The following is a 24178-nucleotide window of genomic DNA, read 5'->3' on the forward strand; positions in this document are numbered from 1 at the left end:
TGAACTCAGGGCTTGTGCTTGCTAGGCAGGTGCTCTACCACGTAAGCCACTCCACCAGCCCTCTAAAGTATTACTTATAAGCTATAACAGTATTATAAGTAAATTAAACTGATTCTGGAATATACAGAGATCTAAGAAAGGAAAGGTATCTTATTTCAACTTTAATGCAGATATTCGTGAGACAAAACCCTTTTTTTTTTTTTGCAGTAGCAGCAGCATTGGCGTTTGAACTCAGGGCCTTACCCTGGCTAGGCAGGTGCTCTTAACAGCTTGAACCACTCTACCACCCTAAAATCCATTTTATAAAATTCTATCAAAATATAACCCAATCTAACAAAATTCTACCCACATAGGTTATTACAAGTATTTTTCAGTAAGTTTTAAGTCAGAATGTTAATTTTAACTGGTAAAATATCAAGTATGTTTATATACTAATATACCATGTACTGCTATAGTGAGAAGACTTAGAAAAGTAAATGCATTTTGTCTATACCAAATGATTTAGTCTATACCAAACCTAAGGGAGAAAAAAAATCACTTCATATACTTGACACATTGTGTGTACTGATAGGTTATGTTAGGTATGAAAACCTGTGAAATTTAATTTTAATTAGTTTCTGCCTTTGCAAGATCAAATCATTGTACTGTATTACATTTCTGCATTGCTATGCTCCAACTGAGTGTTTGTGATAGTACCCTTTTTAGGTGGCTTTGTTTTTATAACAAAGAAAATTTTTTAAACCTAGTCTGCAAGGCTTAAATTTTTGTTTGTTAAACTGCCTCCATTTTTCAGTTTATTTTCACTATTTTTTTCTCTCCCTTCTTTATTTAATTTGGTGGTGCTAGGGATTGAACCAAAGACTATGTATGGTAGTCAAGTACTCTACCAATGAGCTACATTCCCAGCTCTCCCTTCTTTTAAGAGCAGATATTCTTGGTCTTCCAAATTTTTCTTCAGCTTGAATCTTCTTTCTTTTAAATAACTGTCAGTTTCAGTTTATGTTTTATTGCTAGAATCTTTCAATTTCTAGTAAGCATGCAATTGTATCTGACTATACCTTTTTTTCTCCATTATACTTTCTGACTAACAATGACCAGTATGCATTTCTGACCTGCATTTAATGCAGTATTAGGCTTGCCACAAGATTTAAATTAACATATTAAGAGTGCAATTGACACACACTAATTTCTTAACAAATACAAAAGCCTTGATTTTTTTCATCTATAGGTAAGCTACGGAAGCCAATTAATGAGTGGTTCAAACCTAGTACTGCCAAAAAAAAAATAATAAAATACGGATATCTATACATGTATGTTTCCAAGCAAGTATAAACTCTCCTTTAATTATTTCTACATAAAATAATTTAATACCAGTCTGAACAGAGTTTGTAGTTTGGGATAAAGACACAAAGTTTTTTATTATTTATGAAAGTCAACTCTTATTGTATCAATGCTACTGTGAAGACTTCCCCAATATTTTCTAATATAGAGAAAACATGCTAAAATACCTGTGAGGCTGTAATTCGAGTACATGGGTTAAATAAGAATAAGCCTTGTATGAGATCTAGCAAGTCATCTCCTGCTGCAATGAAGATGTGTTGCAATGGGATTCCAGGGAAACTCTTAAACGTCACATAATCTGGAAGACTACACATGTCCTGCAAAAATATTTTGATAGTTCAAGTTTAAGTAAAGGATTAAAGGCATATAGATGGAATAAAGAAACAAAACTCATATTTGCAGATGACATGATAATCTAAGTAGAAAATCCTAAAAAAAAGAAATAAAACTCTAGACTACAGAGTAAAGTAAGGCTACATGACATAAGATAAATATTTTTTTAAAAGATTGTAGTTTTATATATAACCATGAATATGTGAACACCAAGATTAACAACATGTTACAATCATACTAGAAAGAAATAAAGGATAGGTTAAAAAAACAAAAAAACCTAACAAAACATGTATAGACTCATTTACCAAAAGCTATTTACTCAATGCTTATGACATAGAGATCCACGTAAAATGGTGAGAAGAGTCAACACAGCAAGGAAATTAATTCTCTGATACAAGTTTAATGTAACCCTTATTAAACTGTTGACAAAATTAATATACATATAGACTGGATATTCTAAAATTTACACAGAAAGGCAAAAGACTAGAGTAGCTGAAACAATTTAGAAAAGAAAAAAGTGAGAATTATTATTCTACCTGATTTCAAGACTTAATATATAATTGCTTTGAGACTGTAGGGTTTTTTCTCCTTGCAGTGCTAGGGAATGAACGCAAGACTTTCTGTGTAATAGGCTAGCAGGCTTTCTCCCAGCCCTGTTTTTGTAGTTTGTTTTGGGGAGAGGGTCTAGATAACTTTTACCTGGGGTGGCCTCAAACTTGCCATCCTGCCTCCGCCTCTCAAACAGCTGGATTTTAGGCATGTGCCACCATACCTGGCTAAGGCTGTGGTATTGATAGACACACGGATCAAGGGGACACTACAGAAGACCCAGAAATCCAGAAGTATTTGCCCAAAGAAGGTACAAAAGCAAGTCAACAAAAATAAATCTTTTCAGCAGATGGTGCTGGAGCACTTAGACATACAAAGGCAAAAAAAAAAGAAGCCTAGCCAGGCACTGGGGGCTCATGCCTGTAATGCTAGCTATTCAGAAGGCAGACATCAGGAGAATTGAGGTTTAAAGCCAGCTCTGAGCAAACAGTTCAGTTCCAGAGATCTTATCTCAAAAAAACCTTCACAAGGAAAGGGCTGGGGGCGTGACTCAAGTGGTAAAACGCCTGCCTGCAACTGTGAGGCCCTGAGTTCAAACACGCAGTACCACCAAAAACAAAACAAAACAAAACTTTTAGGGAAAAAGCCTCCAAAAACTTGTCAGAAAAATCTTTGATCTAGGCAAAAAATCTTCTTCAACTCGACACCAAATGCATGATCCATTAATGGAAAAACTGGTAAAATAAACTTGGTCAGAACTAAAATCTAGAAGCTGGGTGCAGTGGTACAAGTCTATAAACCCAGCATTAGGAAGCAAGAGGATCACAAGTTCAAGGCCAGCCTGGGCTATAGGACAAGAGCCTGTCTCAAAACACCAAAATGGGGTGGGAGGCATGGCTCAAGCAGTAGAGCCTCATGCTTGTTAGGCAAGCACTTTAGCCACACCTCCAGACCAAATTTTCTCTTTTCTAACATTTATTTCTCAGAACCTGGGCTACAATGTAAAGGAAAACCTAAAGTTCTACAATTTTATTTGAAGAATGAGTAAATGAGAATATATTACTGAACTGTAATGTAAAATTTAGCAAGTTAAATTGCTACAAATTTTACAACAAATTTAGTGTCTTTTCTTTCTTTTTTTTTGAGACAGGATCTTGCTTTGTAGTGCATGCTGGTCTAGAACTTCTGGGCTCAATCTTTTTGCCTCAGCCTTCTCAGTGCTGACACTGTATCAGTATACCACTGTACCTGGCTTTATATCTTTCTTTAAGATAATATAATGAAATAAAATAATCATAAAACTGTAACATCTTCATTATGTTAATGATACTATAAATATACATAAATCTATCAAGAAGGCATTGGTTAACTAACATGAAATAGCCGTAAGAGAATATTCTCAAGATGGGTGTAATCTCAGCACATGAGAGGCTGAGTAGGAGGATCATGAGTTCAAGGGTGGCCTGGGTTTATATGACAAGACCCTGTCTCAAAAAAACAAGAGAGAGAATATATTGCATAGCCATTTAAAGAAAAAGATCAGCAATTTATGTTAAGCAAAAAGAGCCATGTTCTTAGCAAAACAAAACTAAAGTGTGATCTCTTCCTTTTTTTCTCTTTTCTTTTTGGGGGATGGGGGTGGGGAAAGGGCAGTACTGGGGTTTGAAGTCTGCCAGGGTTGGCCTGGATGAGATCAACCTACCTATGTCTCTCATAGAGCTGGGATTACAGTACATAATACCACACTCAGCTCATTTGTTGAGATAGGGTTTGGTAACTTTTTAACTTTGAACCTCAATCCTCCTGATCTCCACCTCCTGAACAGCATGAGCTGCCTTGCCCAACTTTTTTTTCTTTTGGAGCTGAGAGTTAAACCAGGGCCTTGAGCATGTTAATGATAAACATGCTCTAGCACTGAACTATATCCCCAGCCCCCATTTAAAAATTTTTTTTTTTGGCAGTACTTGGGTTTGAACTCAGGGCTTCACATTTGCTAAGCAGGCTCTCTACCACTTGAGCTACTCATCAGCCCTTATTTGTGGTGGGTATTTTCAATAGGGTCTCACAAACTATTTAGCTGGGCTGGCCTGGATCCTCAAGCATCCTGATCTCTGCTTCTCAAGTAGCTAGGATTACAGATCCTAGCCTGGCCCCAGCCCTTATTTTTATTAAAGACTGAATAAAAGTAACTGCAATCCTACTGTGTATGTTTGTAAGCATACACTCATAGCACAGCTTTACACTAAACTGTGAGCAATGAGTAACTTGGAAAAGTGGGGAGAAAGACTATAAGAACATAAGATGTTGAATAGAATGTCACAATTTTAATGTTTTCGTTTTTGTATTTTATAATTTGAACTTTTGTAATAAGGATACATTACTAGTAATTTAAGACAATAAAGGTTGGGATGTAGCTCAGTGGTAGAGCACTTGCCTAGCATGTGCAAGGCCCTGGGCTCAATCCTTAGCACCACAAAAAAAAAAAAAAAAAAAAAAAGCAATAAAGAAATTTCTTTAATAGTCATGAAGGCACTGTAGAAAGCGTATGACAAGTAACTTTACAGAATCCTAAATACAATTCAAAGAAAATATATGAAAGCTTACAGGCCACTGTTCCTCAGTTGGTGTGCCCAAAGTTTCAAATATTCTTGTTAGTTGATCAAGGTCTGAATCTCCCGGCAAAAAAGGAACCTGAAAGAAAGCAAGAGACAGATATTTCAAGGTGGTCTGTGATAGTTATATAAATAATACCATAAATTTAATAAGAAAAACTAAAAGTCTGTAACAAATATTAAAAATTCAGTCTGAGGTATAATGGATGTGGTATTAGCTCCTGCCACAGCTATCAAAGTAAGCAATATCATAACAACCCATTTTATTCACTCCATGTATGTGTACACACACACACATATGTGTGGCTTGGAGAATCAAACCCAGGGCCTTATGCATGCTATGCAAGTGGTCTATCACTGAGCTATACCCCCTTACCCCTCCACCCTTTTGCTCCTTAATTTTTTTAAGTCAGTAAACTCAACAGGATCACTCCATAAAATCTTTAATAAAACTTTTTGTGGAGGTGGTGATAGAGGCAAACAGACATTTAATATACGGTGTGCTTAACAGGATCCTAGACCACAGAGGATTAACACAGCTCACTCTGGATGGGTCGGGGAATACTTCCTAAAGGAAGTGGCAGTAAAATATGAGGTATGAGCAGCAGTGAGCCAGAGGAAGAGTGGAAGGAAGAAAACTGTTTTAAGAAAGGCACAAGGCTGGGAGGGAAGAGAATACACTGGTAATATTTCTTAGCAAACTCTCTTTGAAGAAGCAGACTGGCAAACTATAAAAGAGGATTAAACAATTAAAAATTAGTGAACTGGTAAGAAATGATCAAAATCTCTGTTACAAATATCATTTTCCAATTCGTTTTTCTCAGATGCTATGTAAATGTGTGGAAGATAAAAGGCATTTCTCTCTACTCTGTGAACAACAATGGCCTTCAGCACTTTTTTAGGGCTTTCAAAACATTTATAGACTCCCTGGGAAAACCTGAGATTAAGAACAAGGTCTCAAACATTTTAATGTAATTAAGTTAATTAATTTTCAATACTAGGGATCAAATCCAGGGCCTTGCACATACTGAGCAAGTGTTCTACAACTGAGCTACAATTCTAGTCCCTTCTAACATTTTCACCAGCAAAAACAAACACAAAATCACCTCTGGTTCCAGTCATCAATTTATTGCTTTTCAGTTCCAAATTCACCTTTCCTTCTCTATAGAAAACAGACCTGGGCTCTTTAAATACTTCTCTTTCACCAGTGTGCACTGAAGGATGCTGAATGACTATAGGAAAGAAAGGCTTTGCTTTGTGGTATGCTTGCTTAGCTGACTCCTGTGGCACACTGTGGTTCTCTACCACCAAGCTTCTGCAGCATGTGGCATGGGCAGTTAATTCTTCAGGGCTCTGCTCCAGCAGTGTGGGCAGACAGCAGCCACTTCCCTCACTTCCTTCCCCCAGTCAGTTCTCTAGCAGACTGCTTCCAGACACTTTTCTTCTTGAACAGCTTTCCTCAGCATCCTGTGCTTGATTTCTAGCACATTCCAGAAAGCAACTTTCTGACAAGTTCTACAGTACAAATCCACAGAAACTTTTCTGCCATGTAGTGAGCTTCATCTGCCCACTTCAACAATGTCTAGATCTCAGCCCAGAAGTCCTTGTCCTTGGGTGATCGAAGTGCAATGGTGCTTCTGCTACTCCTACAGTCATTTGTTCACTTTACTTAATAGACAATCCCTCATTATTCCAATGTTCTGTTATACTTAAGTCTTTATATAAAACTTCCCTGAACAAATTAGTGTGGTTTCTATTTCTAATTGGACCTGGACTTAAATAATCTCTGATAAGAGAATCCCAAGGTGTCCTAAATTAAGTTATGGGCCTGAGAATGGAGGGAGAAAAGAGGTAAGAGAAGGCCATTTTAACTTACAGCTTCAAACTAAATCAACAACAAAAACTGTTCCATATTCCTTTCCTATCTGCTACCAATGACTCATCAAGGCCATGCTGCATTCTGCTTTTGGAACTAACCAGCCAAGAAACAGCACAGATTTCTCTTTGTGAATTAACCTCCTATTTCAGGATTTTGCTGGCTTCACACTGTCCTTCTTCCTCTTATCTACAGCCAGTGTAGGCTGTGGTTCTTCTCTTCAAAATGTTATTGTAAAACACCCTACCCCTTAAATCCAGTGGACATTTTTCCCAACTGCTCTCTGGTCACGCTTAGGGAATGTGTCCCGGGATTGGTCCTTCACCTTTCAGCTACATCTTTATTTTTGTAAACTATTTCAAAAGTTTAACTTAACATCCATATTTATAAATTAAAAAACTGTACTCATATTAAAATTACACAAAATTAGGAATATTAAATGATCAAAGTAATTATTTTCAGACATTTTCATATTTTCTTTTTATATCCTTAAGGATTAACTTTTCCCTTACATGGTGCAGTGTACCCACCCTCACTTTGCAAACCACCAATGTAAACTGGACAAGTGGACAACTTACTCAGATTTTAAGGATGTGAATTTGTAGGTCAAAAATTATATTAAAATAAGCCACCTAATGTAGGATTCTGGGTCCCAATTTGATCAAGACAACTATAAAAGACATTTGTAAGAAAAACTGGGGAAAATCTGACATACTAAACTGGGTATTCAATTATTATTTAAGGAATTCCTTCAGATTATAATATTGTGGCTATAATAAATTATCATCTTTGAGAGATAATTAATAAAGTAATATATGAATATAATTATTTGGTATCTCAGATTTACGGTCAAAAATATAGTGTGGCAGAGTATAAATAAAGTGAAATAAAACTGGTCGCAATTAAGAACTAGTAAAGCTGGTTGCTGGGTATATGTATCCTCATTTTACTACTCTCTACTTTTGCATGTTTGAATAGATCCATACTAGCAACTTTTCTTCCCAAAGGAAAAGATGTTTTGGAATCAGAATTTAAGTTTTGTATTTTATTTATATTAAATTACTACATGAGGTGCAATAAAATAGTGATTAATACTATAGACTTAACAAAATCATTCCTTTGACCCATCTCTCCTCTCCCTCTTATTTCAGTTTTTTATTTCTAGTTTTTTTATTTTTGGCAGTACTTGGGATTGAATTCAGGGCTTCCCTCTTGCTAGGCAGTGCTCTATCACTTAGCCATGAAATTTGTGTTTGCTGTAGAGCCAATAGTAAGATTATCTTCCTTCTTGTACAATTTGCTTTTCAAAGAGCCAATGAATTTCTAGCCTTCCGCCTCCAACTCCTGCTGACCTCACAATTTGACAACTTTTTCTTTGTACTAAGGTTTAAGATTCTAATTATTCAATATCTTTTTTATATGATCAAGCCTATCATAATCCATCAGTTCTGTTTTCAGTTTTCTTTGAGACAGGGTTTTATTATATAGCCCAGGTGAGCATTGAACCTTTGATCCGCCTGCCTCAGCCTGGATTACAGGCTTGTGCTGTTTTGAAATTCTTTCTTTTTGGACAACAACTCTGCTAAAGCACTCACCTCACTTGCTCTGGTCTAAGACAATTTGCTTGCTAGGCCTGATCCACACCTTTTTTCTCAAAACTTCTCTTCACTACTAAACATGGAATTCTACTCACTTCTTTTCTGCATTAAATCTCATGCTCCATGGACCACATGTCTTTCACTGGGTTTGTTCTCATAGTAAAACACATCTTCCAATATCTTTCTAAGAAAGGAAATGATAGTTCTTGTTCTTGTTGCTTTGTTTTTTGGTGGTAGTGGGGTCTGAACTCAGGGGCCTTACCACTTGAGCCATGCCTCCAGCCCTGATGTAAATACTTATACACTCTCTTTATTCTCATGTTACCTGTGGAGCGAGTTTTCTCTTGCTCCTATTACTGCTGACCTAAATGGGGGCAATGGGAGATGCAGAAAGGACAAAGAATAGACAGACAGACATGCAGAAAGCTGGGGGATCAGGTGTGCTGGGCGCTCAGAGGGAGATGCACAACAGCCTCGTTACATTTTTAATTCTCTTTGCTCTGCTTCTTTTCTCTATCTTTTCGTTTAAGGCCTTCCTCCTTTACAATTTTTTTTTTCAGATTCAAATCTTTTTTTAATTTTTATTTATTCATATGTGCATACAATGTTTGGGTCATTTCTCCCCCCCCTTCCCCCATCCCCTCCTTTACAACCACCTTCCCCTCCCTCTCCCCCGCTACCCCCTTGCTACCCAGCAGAAACTATTTTGCCCTTATCTCTAATTTTGTTGAAGAGAGAGTGTAAGCAATAATAGGAAGGACCAAGGGTTTTGGCTAGTTGAGATAAGGACAGCTATACAGGGAGTTGACTCACATTAATTTCCTGTGCATGTGTGTTAACTTCTAAGTTAATTGTTCTTGAATTAACCTTTTCTCCAGTTCCTGGTCCCCTTCTCCTATTGGCCTCAGTTGCTTTAAAGTATCTGCTTTAGTTTCTTGGCATTAAGGGCAACAAATGCTATCTAGTTTTTTAGGTGTCTTACCTATCCTCAGACCTCCCTTCTGTGCTCTAGCTTTATCATGTGATCAAAGTCAAATCCCCTTGTTGTGTTTGCCCTTGATCTAATGTCTGCATATGAGGGAGAACATACGATTTTTGGTCTTCTGGGCCAGGCTAACCTCACTCAGAATGATGTTCTCCAATTCCATCCATTTACCAACCAATGGTAACACTTTGTTCTTCTTCATGGCTGCATAAAATTCCATTGTATATAAATACCACATTTTCTTGATCCATTTGCAGTGGTGGGGCATCTTGGCTGTTTCCATAACTTGGCTATTGTGAATAGTGCTGCAATAAACATGGGTGTACAGGTGCCTCTGGAGTAACCTGTGTCACAGTCTTTTGGGTATATCCCCAAGAGTGGTATTGCTGGATCAAATGGTAGATCAATGTTTAGCTTTTTAAGTAGCCTCCAAATTTTTCCAGGGTGGTTGTACTAGTTTACATTCCCACCAACAGTGTAAGAGGGTTCCTTTTTCTCTGCATCCTCACCAACACCTGTTGTTAGTGGTGTTGCTAATGATGGTTATTCTAACAGGGGTGAGGTAGAATCTTAGTGTGGTTTTAATTTGCATTTCCTTTATTGCTAGAGATGGTGAGCATTTTTTCATGTGTTTTTTGGCCATTTGAATTTCTTCTTTTGAGAAAGTTCTGTTTAGTTCACTTGCCCATTTCTTTATTGGCTCATTAATTTTGGGAGAATTTAGTTTTCTAAGTTCCCTATATATTCTGGTAATCAGTCCTTTGATGTGTACCTGGCAAATATCTTCTCTCACTCTGTGGGTGTTCTCTTCAGTTTAGAGACCATTTCTTTTGTTGAGCAGAAGCTTTTTAGTTTTATGATGTCCCATTTATCTATGCTATCTCCTAGTTGCTGTGCTGCTGGGGTTCCACTGAGAAAGTTCTTGCCTATACCTATTAATTCCAGAGTATTTCCTACTCTTTCCTGTACCAACTTTAGAGTTTGGGGTCTGATATTAAGATCCTTAATCCATTTTGAGTTACTATTGGTACAGGGTGATATACATGGATCTAGTTTCAGTTTTTTGCAGACTGCTAACCAGTTTTCCCAGCAGTTTTTGTTGAAGAGGCTGTCTTTTCTCCATTGTATATTTTTAGAGCCTTTGTCAAAGACAAGTTGGTTATAGTTGTGTGGCTTCATATCTGGGTCCTCTATTCTGTTCCACTGGTCTACATGTCTGTTTTTGTGCCAGTACCATGCTGTTTTTATCGTTATTGCTTTGTAATATAGTTTGAAGTCAGGTATTGTGATACCTCCAGTGTTTTTTTTTTTTTTTCATTTTTCTTTTATTATTCATATGTGCATACAAGGCTTGGGTCATTTCTCCCCCCTGCCCCCACCCCCTCCCTTACCACCCACTCCGCCCCCTCCCTCTCACCCCCCCAATACCCAGCAGAAACTATTTTGCCCTTATTTCTAATTTTGTTGTAGAGAGAGTATAAGCAATAATAGGAAGGAACAAGGGTTTTTGCTGGTTGAGATAAGGATAGCTATACAGGGCATTGACTCACATTAATTTCCTGTGCGTATGTGTTACCTTCTAGGTTAATTCTTTTTGATCTAACCTTTTCTCTAGTACCTGTTCCCCTTTTCCTATTGGCCTCAGTTGCTTTAAGGTATCTGCTTTAGTTTCTTTGCGTTAAGGGCAACAAATGCTAGCTAGTTTTTTAGGTGTCTTACCTATCCTCACCCCTCCCTTGTGTGCTCTCGCTTTTATCATGTGCTCATAGTCCAATCCCCTTGTTGTGCTTGCCCTTGATCTAATGTCCACATATGAGGGAGAACATACGATTTTTGGTCTTTTGGGCCAGGCTAACCTCACTCAGAATGATGTTCTCCAATTCCATCCATTTACCAACCAATGGTAACACTTTGTTCTTCTTCATGGCTGCATAAAATTCCATTGTATATAAATACCACATTTTCTTGATCCATTTGCAGTGGTGGGGCATCTTGGCTGTTTCCATAACTTGGCTATTGTGAATAGTGCCGCAATAAACATGGATGTGCAGGTGCCTCTGGAGTAACAGTCTTTTGGGTATATCCCCAAGAGTGGTATTGCTGGATCAAATGGTAGATCGATGTCCAGCTTTTTAAGTAGCCTCCAAATTTTTTTCCAGAGTGGTTGTACTAGTCTACATTCCCACCAACAGTGTAAGAGGGTTCCTTTTTCCCCGCATCCTCGCCAACACCTGTTGTTGGTCTTGTTGCTGATGGCTATTCTAACAGGGGTGAGGTGGAATCTTAGCGTAGTTTTAATTTGCATTTCCTTTATTGCTAGAGATGGTGAGCATTTTTTCATGTGTTTTCTGGCCATTTGAATTTCTTCTTTTGAGAAAGTTCTGTTTAGTTCACTTGCCCATTTCTTTATTGGCTCATTAGTTTTGGGAGAATTTAGTTTTTTAAGTTCCCTGTATATTCTGGTTATCAGTCCTTTGTCTGATGTATAGTTGGCAAATATTTTCTCCCACTCTGTGGGTGTTCTCTTCAGTTTAGAGACCATTTCTTTTGATGAACAGAAGCTTTGTAGTTTTATGAGGTCCCATTTATCTATGCTATCTCTTAGTTGCTGTGCTGCTGGGGTTTCACTGAGAAAGTTCTTACCTATACCTACTAACTCCAGAGTATTTCCTACTCTTTCTTGTATCAACTTAAGAGTTTGGGGTCTGATATTAAGATCCTTGATCCATTTTGAGTTAATCTTGGTATAGGGTGATATACATGGATCTAGTTTCAGTTTTTTGCAGACTGCTCACCAGTTTTCCCAGCAGTTTTTGTTGAAGAGGCTGCTATTTCTCCATCGTATATTTTTAGCTCCTTTGTCAAAGATAAGTTGCTTATAGTTGTGTGGCTTCATATCTGGATCCTCTATTCTGTTCCACTGGTCTTCATGTCTGTTTTTGTGCCAGTACCATGCTGTTTTTATTGTTATTGCTTTGTAATATAGTTTGAAGTCAGGTATTGTGATACCTCCAGCGTTGTTGAGTATTGCCTTGGCTATTCGTGGCCTCTTGTGTTTCCATACAAATTTAAGGATAGATTTTGCAATGTCTTTAATGAATGTCATTGGAATTTTGATGGGAATTGCATTAAACATGTAGATTACTTTAGGGAGTATAGACATTTTTACTATGTTGATTCTACCAATTCCATGAGCATGGGAGATCTCTCCACTTTCTATAGTCTTCCTCAATCTCTTTCTTCAGAAGTGTATAGTTTTTCTTATAGAGGTCGTTCACATACTTTGTTAGCTTTACACCTAGGTATTTGATTTTTTTTGAGGCTATTGTAAATGGAATTGTTTTCATACATTCTTTCTCAGTTTGTTCATTATTAGTGTATAGAAATGCTAATGACTTTTCTATGTTGATTTTATATCCTGCTACCTTGCTATAGGTATTGATGGTGTCTAGGAGCTTTTGAGTAGAGTTTCTTGGGTCTTTTAGGTATAGGATCATATTGTCTGCAAATAGGGATATTTTGACAATTTCTTTACCTATTTGTATTCCTTTTATTCATTCTTCTTGCCTAATTGCTCTCGCTAGGAATTCCAGTACTATGTTGAATAGGAGTGGAGATAGTGGGCATATTTGTCTAGTTCCTGATTTTAGAGGGAATGGTTTCAGTTTTTCTCCGTTAAGTATGGCTGTAGGTTTGTCATTTATAGCTTTTATAATGTTGAGGTACTTTCCTTCTATTCCTAGTTTTCTTAGAGCTTTTATCATGAAATGGTGTTGGATCTTATCAAAGGCTTTTTCTGCTTCTATTGAGATGATCGAGTGGTTTTTGTCTTTGCTTCTGTTAATGTGGTTTATTATGTTTATTGATTTTCGAATGTTGTACCACCCCTGCACTCCTGCGATGAAGCCTACTTGTCATGATGAATGATCTTTTTGATGTGTTGTTGAATTCAGTTTGCCATACTTACCTGGCAGGGGAGATACCATGATCACGAATTCAGTTTGCCATTATTTTATCGAGGATGTTTGCATCAATCTTCATTAAGGAGATTGGTCTATAGTTCTCCTTTTAGGAGGTGTCTTTACCTGGTTTTGGGGTAAGTGTAATACTGGCTTCGTAAAATGTGTTAGGCAGTTTTCCTTCCCTTTCTATTTCGTGGAACAGTTTAAGAGGGTTGGTATCAGTTCTTCTTTAAAGGTCTGACAGAATTCAGCAGAGAATCCATCAGGTCCTGGACTTTTCTTTTTGGGGAGACTCTTGATTGCTGCTTCAATTTCATTTTGTGCTATAGATCTGTTCAGGTGATTAATATCCTCTTGGTTTGGTTTTGGATGATCATATGTATCTAGAAATCTGTCCATTTCTTTAAGATTTTCCAATTTATTTGAATATAGGTTCTCGAAGTAGTCTCTGATGATTTCCTGGACTTCCATGGTGTTTGTTGTTATCTCCCCTTTTGCATTCCTGATTCTACTAATTCGGGTTTTTTCTCACCTCATTTTAGTCAGGTGTGCCAGGGGTCTGTTGATCTTATTTTTTCAAAGAACCAACTTTTTGTTTCATTAATTCTTTGTATGGTTTTTTTGGTTTCTATTTCATTGATTTCAGCTCTTATTTTTATTATTTTTCTCCTTCTATTTGTTTTGGGATTTGCTTGTTCTTGTTTTTCTAGGAGCTTGAGATGTATCATTAGGTCATTGATTTGGGATCTTTCAGTCTTTTTAATATATGCACTCATGGCTATAAACTTTCCTCTCAGGACTGCCTTTGCTGTGTCCCATAGGTTCCGGTAGGTTGTGTTTTCATTTTCATTGACTTCCAGGAACTTTTTAATTTCCTCTTTTATTTCATCAATGACCCATTCTTCATTAAGCAATGAGTTATTCAGTTTCCAGCTGTTCGCATGTTTTTTGTCTTTACTTTTGTTGTTGAGTTCTAATTTTATTGCATTGTGATCAGATAGAATGCATGGTATAATTTCTATTTTCTTATATTTGCTGACACTTGCTTTGTGCCCTAGATACGATCTATTTTGGAGAAGGTTCCATGGGTTGCTGAGAAGAATGTATATTGTGGAGAAGTTGGATGAAATGTTCTGTAGACATCAAGTAGGTCCATTTGATCTATTGTATATTTTAGATCTAGGATTTCTTTATTGATTCTTTGTTTGGATGACCTATCTATTGATGATAATGGGGTGTTAAAGTCTCCCACCACCACTGCGTTTGAGTTAATATATGCTTTTTGGTCCTTCAGGGTATGTTTGATGAAACTGGGTGCGTTGACATTGGGTGCGTATAGGTTGTTAATTCTTTTGTATTCTTTAAAGTCTCTTTCCTTAGACTGGCTCTGTCCCATGTTTTCTCTTTAGCTTTCTTAAAGTTTCGGTGTTCATACTTGTAAACAACAACAGCTGGTCTAAAAACTGCATATGCATAACTCTTAAAAGTCTTGGTCCTTAGACTTGCACTGTCCCATGTTCTCTCTTTAGCTTTCTTAAAGCCTCAGTGCTCAGACGTGCACTGTCCCTTGTTCTCTTTAGCTTTTCTTTAGCTTAGCTTTTCTAAAGCCTATGTATAAAGTTCTGCTCCAGTGGAAACATGCAACAGCCAGTGTCTGCATCAGCCAATCACAATCCCCCATCAAAGAAGCCTTGTGTCCTCCTTCAAAGAGTCTTTTATATCCAGCAGTAAACAAAGAGGTAGGTAGAACAACAGTTCTAGGGGAGGGGCAGTTCTTGAGGAGGGGAGTGACATTTGTAACAAGAGAATCCTGCGTTTCCTACTTCTCTGAATGTAAACAATTTAGGAAAAACAGCTATGTTGCATCTTGCCTAGGCTTCTCATAATCCACTCCCAACAACCTGAAGTTAAATGAGAGAATTCTAGGATAAAAATCATTTTCCCCCACAATGTAAAGTTAACCTTCTAGATTCTAATGCTGCTGTTGAAAAGGTTGATCACATTCTTTTCTCTAATCCTTTATTTTCTTTTCTTTGAAGATGTTTTAAGTCCTTGACTTACAGTAATCCAACTCAGTGAATTTTTTTAATTTACAGTGGTGCAAGACCAGTGTGCATTCAGCAGAAACTGTGCTTTGAATTTTGATCTTTTCCCAGACTAGTGGTATGATATGCTCTTGAGATCCTGGGCAGCGGCAGTGCCGTGCCTTCAATGTCCTCTCTAAAACTCATATTGAAAGTTAATCAATCCCAAGTCATATTGATAAGGAAACCGGGAGAAAGATCAAAGCTGGGAAAAGAATCAAAAGACAGGTAAAGCCCTTTCCCTTAGCCGGGGCCCCTGCACCCAGCTATCTCTTAGAAACTGTGGATGCCCTTCATCCACAGCTGTGCTGACATGATACATTGTATCTTTGAACAGCTAACTGCCATGTCTGCTTCTGTACTCCCTGCTTGCCTGCTGCTGCTTTTCTCAGGATAAAAACCTCAACCACTCTGAGCTCGGAGCCTGTGCCATTTTGGAGATATGCAGGTGCTGGGCCGCTAGCCTAACAAACCTTCCTTTCCTCCAACCGCCTGGGTTTGAGTCTTATTCTCGCTGGTCAGTCATCCTGTCTGTAATGTTTTCTGCAACAATATTTTGATGGCTACTTGGAATTAAGGTCTTTGGGAAATAAGCAGATTATAAAGGCAGTACCCCATGAGAGGAGGGGTGTCTTTGTAAGACAGAGAGACATAAGCTGACATATGCTTGCTCTGTCTTGACATGTGGTATCTCCTGCCATGTCAAGACACAGCAAGGCCTTCACCCCTCCCAGGATCTTGGGAGTTCCTCTATTCCTTGCAAATCACTCAGTTTGTGGTGTTAAGTGTAGCACCAGAAGACAGACTAAGACTGGTGGCCACAAGCAGCAGTTGCTAGTCTGCCAGTCAATCATAAGGGTAAACAACTGATACGCTACAGTGTACTATGTTGCTATCACGTTTCCTATGCTAGGTGTAATTAAATGTTTTGATTTACAATATTCTCAATTTACAGTGTTTTCCAACACAAAAATTCGCTGTGATTTAATAAACATCTGTCAAATCTTTGCCATCTGGGTTGGTACTCTGAAATTTCACAACAATGTCCACTAGCATGTGTGTTTTTTCACTCATTTTTGTAGGGTCTTTATGGCATTTTGAACCTGAAGGTTCACACCCATCATTTCTGGGCTATTTTCCCGAGATTTCCTACCCCATTTTTTTGTTGCTTTTGTTCTCTCTTGATACATTCTAGGATCAATCCTGGATTAATCTGGTGATTTTCTTATCTTTCCCACAGTTCATCTCTTTATTTTTTGGTCCTACTTAATACAAGAGTTTGGGCTGGGCACATGGCTCAACATTACCTAATATAAGAGTTCTCCAGCTTATTCTTGCAATCCTCCCACTGTTCTGGTTTCTTTTTAGCCATCCTGATTTTTAAATTTCAAGCATCTTTTTTGGGAGTAGGGGGAGGTGGGTGGGACTGGGGTTTGAACTCAGGGTTTCATGCTTAGAGAGCAAGCATTCTACCATCTGAGCCACACCTTTGGTCCATTTTGCTCTGGTTATTTTAGCAATGGGGTCTTCCAACTATTTCCCTGGGCTTGCCTTGCATCAAAACCCTCCCAATCTCAGCTCCCGAGTAGCTAGGATTACAGTCATGAGCCACCAGCACCCAGCTGAATTTCAAGTATCTCTTATTCTTTGGTCTTTTAAAAAGAGCACTGTGGGTCTGGAATGTTGCTCAGTGGTAGAGTACTTCCCTAGCATGCCTGAGGCTCTGGGTTTGATCCACAGTACCAAAAAAAAAAAAAAGAGTCCTGTGTACTTGATGTATAGATGCAGTATAATCTCCTAGGTTTCTTGTGGGGAGCGGATTATGAGAACCTGACATAAGCACTGCTGTGTCAAATTGGCAGGCTGAGTTTGACATGGCCCCAGCCACAGAAGGGGGTGAAGGCAAAATACAGCACAGATGCTTTTCCTAAGATGTTTATGTTCAAAGAAGCAGGATCACAAGTTTCTTTTGTTACAATGTCCTGCCCCTCCCTGAGAACTGTGGCTCCACCTTCTTCTTTACCACTGTATGTAAAAGACTTAAGGAGGACACAGGAGATTGGTTGAAGATTTTTGATTGGTTGGTTGGTTGCTTGCTTGCTTGCAAGGGTTGGAAGCTACTGCTGGGACAGCTTGCAAATGCTGCTGTTGCTGCTGCTGCTGCTGCTGGCTGTTTGTGTGTCTGGGAGTCTGAGGACCAAGATTTTAAGAGAGAACATGGGACAGTGCAAGTCTGAGGGCCAAGACTTTGAGAGAGATTAAAGAAAACATGGGATGGTGCGAGTCTAAGTAAAAAGACTTATTCTTTAAAGTCTTTAAAGAACAGAGAAAAGAAGCAAAGTAAAAGAACAGTTAATAGAGAAAAGTAACAAGGCTGTTGTGCATCTCCAGCAGAGCACACAGAACACCTGATCCCAGCTTTGTGCATGTTTGTCTTCTATCCTTTGTCCTTTCTGCATCTCAGTTACCCCCAGTTAGGTCTGTAGGAACAGAGCTCAAGAAAGCTCACGAATCTCTCTGAAATCTGTAGCATGTGTATGTGTGTGAACTTCTGCTATTGGTTTTATCTGTTTTTTTCCAAGTTCCTTTATAGTTTGTTTCAGTCTATTTTTCCTGTTGGAAGCTTTCAGCTTCCACAGATCTTGATCCATATCTGATGATCCCTGGTAACCATTCATATGGACATTTCCACTTATCACCTTTTTGATTTGTTTTGTTTACTTGTTTATTTTTGTTGGTACTGGGGTTTGAACTCAGTGCCTGGCATTTGCTAGACAGATGCTCTACCCCTTGAGCCACACCCCCAGCCCATTGTTTTGTTGAGACAAGGTTTCATTATGTAACCTAGGATGCCACTGAACTCATGATTCTCCACTTCAGCCTTATGGATTACAGGTGTGCCCTAGCATACCAGCTTTGTTTGCAACATTTTAACTGTGTACAGGGACAGTTTAAAAAGGTAAAAAAAAAAAAAAAAAAATTTTTTTTTTGTTTTGCAGGACAAAAAGTACAACAGAAAGTATAATTCTTCAGCTATTTAGGACTTTTTTTTTTTTTTAATGACAGGATCTTGCTATGCTGCCCAGGTTGGTCTCAAACTCCCAATACTCCTGCCTTAGGTCTTCTAGAGTAGCTAGTAAAACAGGTACATGCCACTGAGTCTGGCTGAGATTTTTTTGTTGTTGTTGCTGCTGTTTTTACAAACTGAACTGTTTGTAAATTTCTGTTGCAAGGATAATGATGGAGGATAATTCCTATACAAAGTAAGAAACCAAGTAACGATAACAATATTGAAGAATGTGCATTTAGTCAAATCTATTCTTTTTTGTGGGGAGGGAGATAGTGATGATTGAACCTAGGGCCTTGAGTCATGCCTCAAGGGTGTACATGTGTACATTAACTTAGGACTTACCCGTAGAAGCAACTCTGCTAATATACAGCCAACAGCCCACATGTCCACACCCACACCATACATTCTAGCTCCAAATAGCAACTCAGGGGCCCGATACCATCTGAAGAACAAAAAGAAATGTCATTTGATAATAGAATTAATAAAGTATTTTTTAAGATACACTATCCTTGTATATTTATAAAGCCAATCCCTTGCTATGAGCTAGAATATTCAAGAATATTGCTCTTGCAATTCTCAACTCCTTTTTCTATGTCATTTTTTGTTTCCCACTAGATCTTTCCAATCAATGTGCAAATATGCCATCATTTCTCCAGCTTCTCTGGACTCAACTTCCCCTAATAGCTACCTCTTCATTCTCTAGTCTGTTCCTAAGAAGGGATGAAAATGATCATAGTATATTATATGCACTTATGGAAACATCACAATGAGACCACTTTATATACGGTAATAGTTTGGTTTTTTTTCCAAAAAAAGCTCTCAGTTCTCACTATGTCCAATTCCTTTTGTCTCATCCTCTTTTAAACTCTTTTAATCAGGTTTCATTCCTACCATTCCATCAAATCTGCTTATGTTAAAGTCATAGATGATTCCACTCTGCTAAATCCAATATTGAATTCTCAGTCTTCATCTTAATGACATTAGCAGCATTGATTTTTCAGGAAGACAAAATACAAGAAACTGGTAAATGAGAAAGCATCAGCATATATGTGCATGTATGTGGGCCCTGTTCCTATGAGTTCCTAAATAATGGTGTTATTCTTCGAAGCACTCACATCAACCACTCCCACTCCTACTTCTTACTCAGGGTCAAGTAACTGATCCTCAGTAAGATTTATTTGGAAGAAGATGACAAAATAAGTGAAAGAACAGAGAACCAGAAAAATCTTCTCAGACTCTAAAACAGTCTTAAAAATTAACAAATGTCATCTTCACAAGATGACATTGTCCCTCTCTAATGAATTTTCTGATCTTATTCATTGAAAGTATAAACAAACCATGATTATTAATAATATAAAAATAAAGTATCAATGCTTTGTGTAGAGAATTTTCATTCACACGGAAAGTTATATAATGAGGACTGACCAATATAATAAATATGGAGCTAAAAGATTAGGTGATTAGACAGAAGTTCCAGCTCATCCAATTAAAATGTAAAAGATGTGCAAATTATTCTGAAAAGTTTCAAGGGGCTAGGTATGTAGCGCAGTCAATACATAGCACAATAACAATAAAAAAGCTACTAGGTTAAAAAAAAAAAAAAAAAGAGGATTTTGTTAATTCACATTCCACTAGAAAGAGTTATATGGGTTTTTCATTGTGATAAAACATGCATAATATAAAAAGGGTTATAATTGTAATATATACCAATGATTCCTGAACTCTACCAAGGTATTTCATAGTTAATGCTCACTTGGAACAAAAACCTGCATATAATAAACTTTTAAGTTACTTAAGGGATTCTTACCTGGTCACAACCTGATGTGTATAAGCTCTATTGGGGCTCCCAAATGATTTGGCCAGGCCAAAATCTGCCAGTTTTAGAACTCCGTTTTCATCTAGCAACAAGTTGTTTGGTTTGAGATCCTGTATCATGGTGATTTCAAAGAAAACAAATTAGCAAAGCTAGAGGAGACTATCATAGAGATACATTTAGTTGGCTCAACTTTAAATTTAGTAACAAGACATGTAGGTACATAACTATAATCCCACCCACTACTTGGGAGGCTGAGGCAGGAGGATCACGAGTTTGATGTCACCCTAGGCTATATGAGACCCTGTCTCAAACCAACAACAAAAACAAAAAAACAAACAAACCAAAAACCACAAACAATAGAAAACAGCACAAACACTCAAAATTTAAACAACAGTCAATATTTTTTTCCACAGACATAAAATCCTACCAAAGCAAAATAAAATTGTTTATACTATACAATGAGACTTTGGAGAAGCTACTTTGCTTCACTGAGCTCCAATTTCCCTACCTCATTGCAATTGATGTGAAGATTAAATTTGATATTTTCTAAAAGAGCCTAATATAATGACTAACTCATAGTAAGCACCCAATAAACTACTGTCATTATTAATTTAACAGTGATAATAAATGTAAACTTTAGTAAATAAAAGAAGTATGCATTTAGAATGGATAAAGAACATTTTTCAAAAATCTAAGCTTGGGCTGGTGGAATGGCTCCAGTAATAGAGCACCTGCCTAGCAAGCGTGAGGTCCCAAGTTCAAAACCCAGTACAACAACAACAAAACAAAAATAACTATGCTTGATCCAACACATCTCCTGAAAAAAAGAAAAAAAAAGAACTATGCTAAAGAGTTATTAGCAATAACCTAAAAGGGGTACCAAATCTAACATATGAGAACTATGAACTAAAAATTCTCAGGAGCCAGGCATGGTGACACATATACTTACAACTCACCTCCCCTCTCTCCCCCGCAACAAATGAAAGTATATGAGGATATCTATCTTAGTTAAATTATCAGCTTTGTTCCAATAGCTAAATGTTCCTGAAAATGATCCAACTATTTTATAAATTTTATTTCCTAACTTTACAGAATTTTAGAGCTACTAGAAATATAATTTTAAAGGTATTTTAGCACTATACATTAATCCTGGATCTCACTGTATTTTTTTTCCTGTAACAAGAGGATAACACAAAGAATTCTGGATTTAAAAGACATAAGACCTAGGTTCATCAGCCTGTCAGTTTTAACAACTGCTCACCCTGAAAAAAGGTATATAACCTTAGTCAAGACACATGGCAACTTAGCTCTTCATCTATGAAAAAAATGGAGAACTGGATCTCTTCTGGTTATAAGTTTTGCCCAGTAATTTGGAATCGTCACAGCACCATCTGCTGCAATTGAAGGAAGGCACAGAGGAGGAAACTGGGATAAAATGGTCCAGACTTACATATTCAGAGCATTATATACTATACTGCCACATAAAGCTTGACTAAATTAAAGGTATAATAATGAAAACCATTAAAAACTGTATAAAAAAGGAGGGAAAGTAAGAAAAAGTAATGGAGGAGGTGAATTTGATCGAAGTACATTATATGCATGATTGGAAATACCACAATGAAACCCCTTTGTATAATTAGTATATGCTAATAAAGAATAAAATAAAAAAAGAAAGACTATTAAACCAGCCATGATTACACAGGTCGAAAGCTCTCAGCACTCAGGAAGCTCAGGTAAGAGGTTCTCCAGTTCAAGGCGAGCTAAGCCTACATATCAAGTTCCTTGTCTCAAAGAAGAAGAAATATTGAAAGAAGAAATATTGAAAACGTTACCCTATGTAGAATCCAATGCTGATGTAAATATTCTAACCCTTGCAGAGTCATCAACATGTAGGCTTTAATGTGGGATGGTGTCAGCACAAGACTATTATCCTTTATTATAACCTGTAAAGCAAACAAACAACTTACAAGAATACTTCATTAAATGAAAAAAAAAAAAAGAATACTTCATTATTCCAAATGAAGCCTACCATATCCAAAAAATACACTTAAAATGAGTGCATCCATACAGAAAAATCTCCCAGAGACATTACCCAATTCTTAGAATTTCCACAGTTAAGTGGTAAAAGAAAATCTCTAATTTGGGAAGCAAGCAATGCTTTGGGACCGAGAGCATGGCTCAAGTGGTACAGACCATAAACTCAATCCCAAGTACCACAAAAAAAAACAAGGAATGAGGGAGGAAGGGAGGAAAGGAGGAAGGAAGGAAGAAAGCTATGTTTTGTATCCTACAACTTTGGCATAAAAATAGCAGATATTTCTGTTTGTCCCTTCTGACATTTACATTCAGTACTTCTTTGGGAAACCACCGTATCCCAGCATGGTTCACATGATTAAGACTGTGGGCTGGCACAGTAGCTCAAGCAGTAAGAGTGCCTCCCTAGCAAGTGTGACACCCTGAGTTCAAACCCCAGTACTAATGGGAAGAAAAACTACAGTTGCTGGGTGCTGGTGGCTCACGCCTGTAATTCTAGCTAGTAGGGAGGCAGAGATCAGGAGGATCGAGGTTCAAAGCCAGCACCAGGTAAACAGTTCACAAGACCCTATCTTGAAAAAACCTAACACAAAAAACAGGGCTGGTGGAGTGGCTCAAGTAGTAGTGTACCTGCCTAGCAAGTGTGAGGCACTGAGTTCAAATCCCAGTATTAGAAAAAAAAAAAAAAAAGACTACCTCAACCACACATCTGAGGCCTCCAGAGTTGGGCACCTGATCCAGGCATGGCCATTACCACAATGTAGTCTCCTGGCCAGGAGACTGATTGCCTCAGGAGTGGACAAATCACCCCAGATTAATAAATCAATCAAGCCAAGTACTAATGCTAGAAGGTAACAAAGCACTTTTTTTTTTCCCCCAGGCAACTAGACTCTAAGGATATAAGCCTAGAATTGCCTAGGCCATCATATTGAGAAAGTGTTGCTCACAAGTAAAGGCAACAGAAAACAGGACTGAGTTAAGACTCAGTTCTGATGGTAGTATTTGTGACCTGTGCCATAAGCCAGCTTATTCTTAAGACTTATCAGTTCCTTTTTCTTCCTAAGTAGCATTCCACTATATGGGTTACCACAGTTTGTTGATAATTCACTAGATGAAGGACATTTCAGCTGTTTCCAGTAGCGAGGGGTAAGGGGGAGTAAGGGGGGAGGAAAGGGGGGAGAAGTGACTCAAACATTGTATGCACATATGAATAAAATAAAAATTAAAAAATAAATAAAGTGAAGACATACAAAGAGATAAAAAAAATATATATCAAATGGAAAATCTCAAACAATCCAAAAGTTTAAAAAAAAAAAAAAATCCATCATGAAAAAGGGCAGGTGGAGTGGCTCAAGGTGTAGGCCCTGAGTTCAAACTCCAGTACCACAAAAAAAAAAAAAAAAAGCTATAGACTTAATTGCCACCACTTTGTATGTTTAGCGCATTCCATTTAATATCCGATACTATGTTTTTGAAATCCCTTTTACCTTTAATTTGGTTGGTAAATGTGTATTGATTATAATAACAGGGTTAGGCCTGGTAATGCAGGCCTATAATCTCAGCACTTGGAAGGTGGACACCAGGAGGATCTTGAGTTAGAGACTAACATGGGGTACACAATAAAACCCTACACCAAAAAAAAAAAAAAAAAATTTAAAAAAAGTTTTAACTGGCAAATTGCTACCATTTGCATTTTCACCAGCAACATGTGAGAAATCTAGTTGCTTTAAATCCTTAGACTGTCAGTTTTCTGAGATCCAATTAATGAAAACCATGATACTTCTATTTAAAAAAAAAAAAACTTGAGAGGATGGAGATGTGGCTCAAGTAGAAGACTGCCTAATTAGCAAGTGCAGGGTCCTGAGATCAAACTCTTGTGCTGCCAAGAAAAAGGGAAATGGGGTCTGTCATTAATTTG

General features: G+C 37.6%; 1 protein-coding gene across 6 annotated transcripts in view; it reads right to left on the bottom strand.

Annotated features, from left to right (window-relative positions):
• The window catches only part of Cdk7 (cyclin dependent kinase 7), a 66916-nt gene that overhangs the window by 32879 nt on the left and 9859 nt on the right, over nucleotides 1–24178 (bottom strand). For all 6 annotated transcript variants that reach the window (XM_074077353.1, XM_074077354.1, XM_074077352.1 and 3 more), the window contains 5 exons: nucleotides 22059–22169; nucleotides 20218–20336; nucleotides 18753–18852; nucleotides 4828–4914; nucleotides 1509–1658 (listed from right to left, as the gene is read on the bottom strand). In XM_074077353.1, the coding sequence (XP_073933454.1) occupies nucleotides 1509–1658; nucleotides 4828–4914; nucleotides 18753–18852; nucleotides 20218–20336; nucleotides 22059–22169 (567 nt within the window). The remainder of the gene's footprint in view (nucleotides 1–1508; nucleotides 1659–4827; nucleotides 4915–18752; nucleotides 18853–20217; nucleotides 20337–22058; nucleotides 22170–24178) is intronic.

The sequence above is a fragment of the Castor canadensis genome, chromosome 6 (genome assembly GCF_047511655.1).
Source record: "Castor canadensis chromosome 6, mCasCan1.hap1v2, whole genome shotgun sequence".
Lineage (NCBI taxonomy): Eukaryota > Metazoa > Chordata > Mammalia > Rodentia > Castoridae > Castor > Castor canadensis.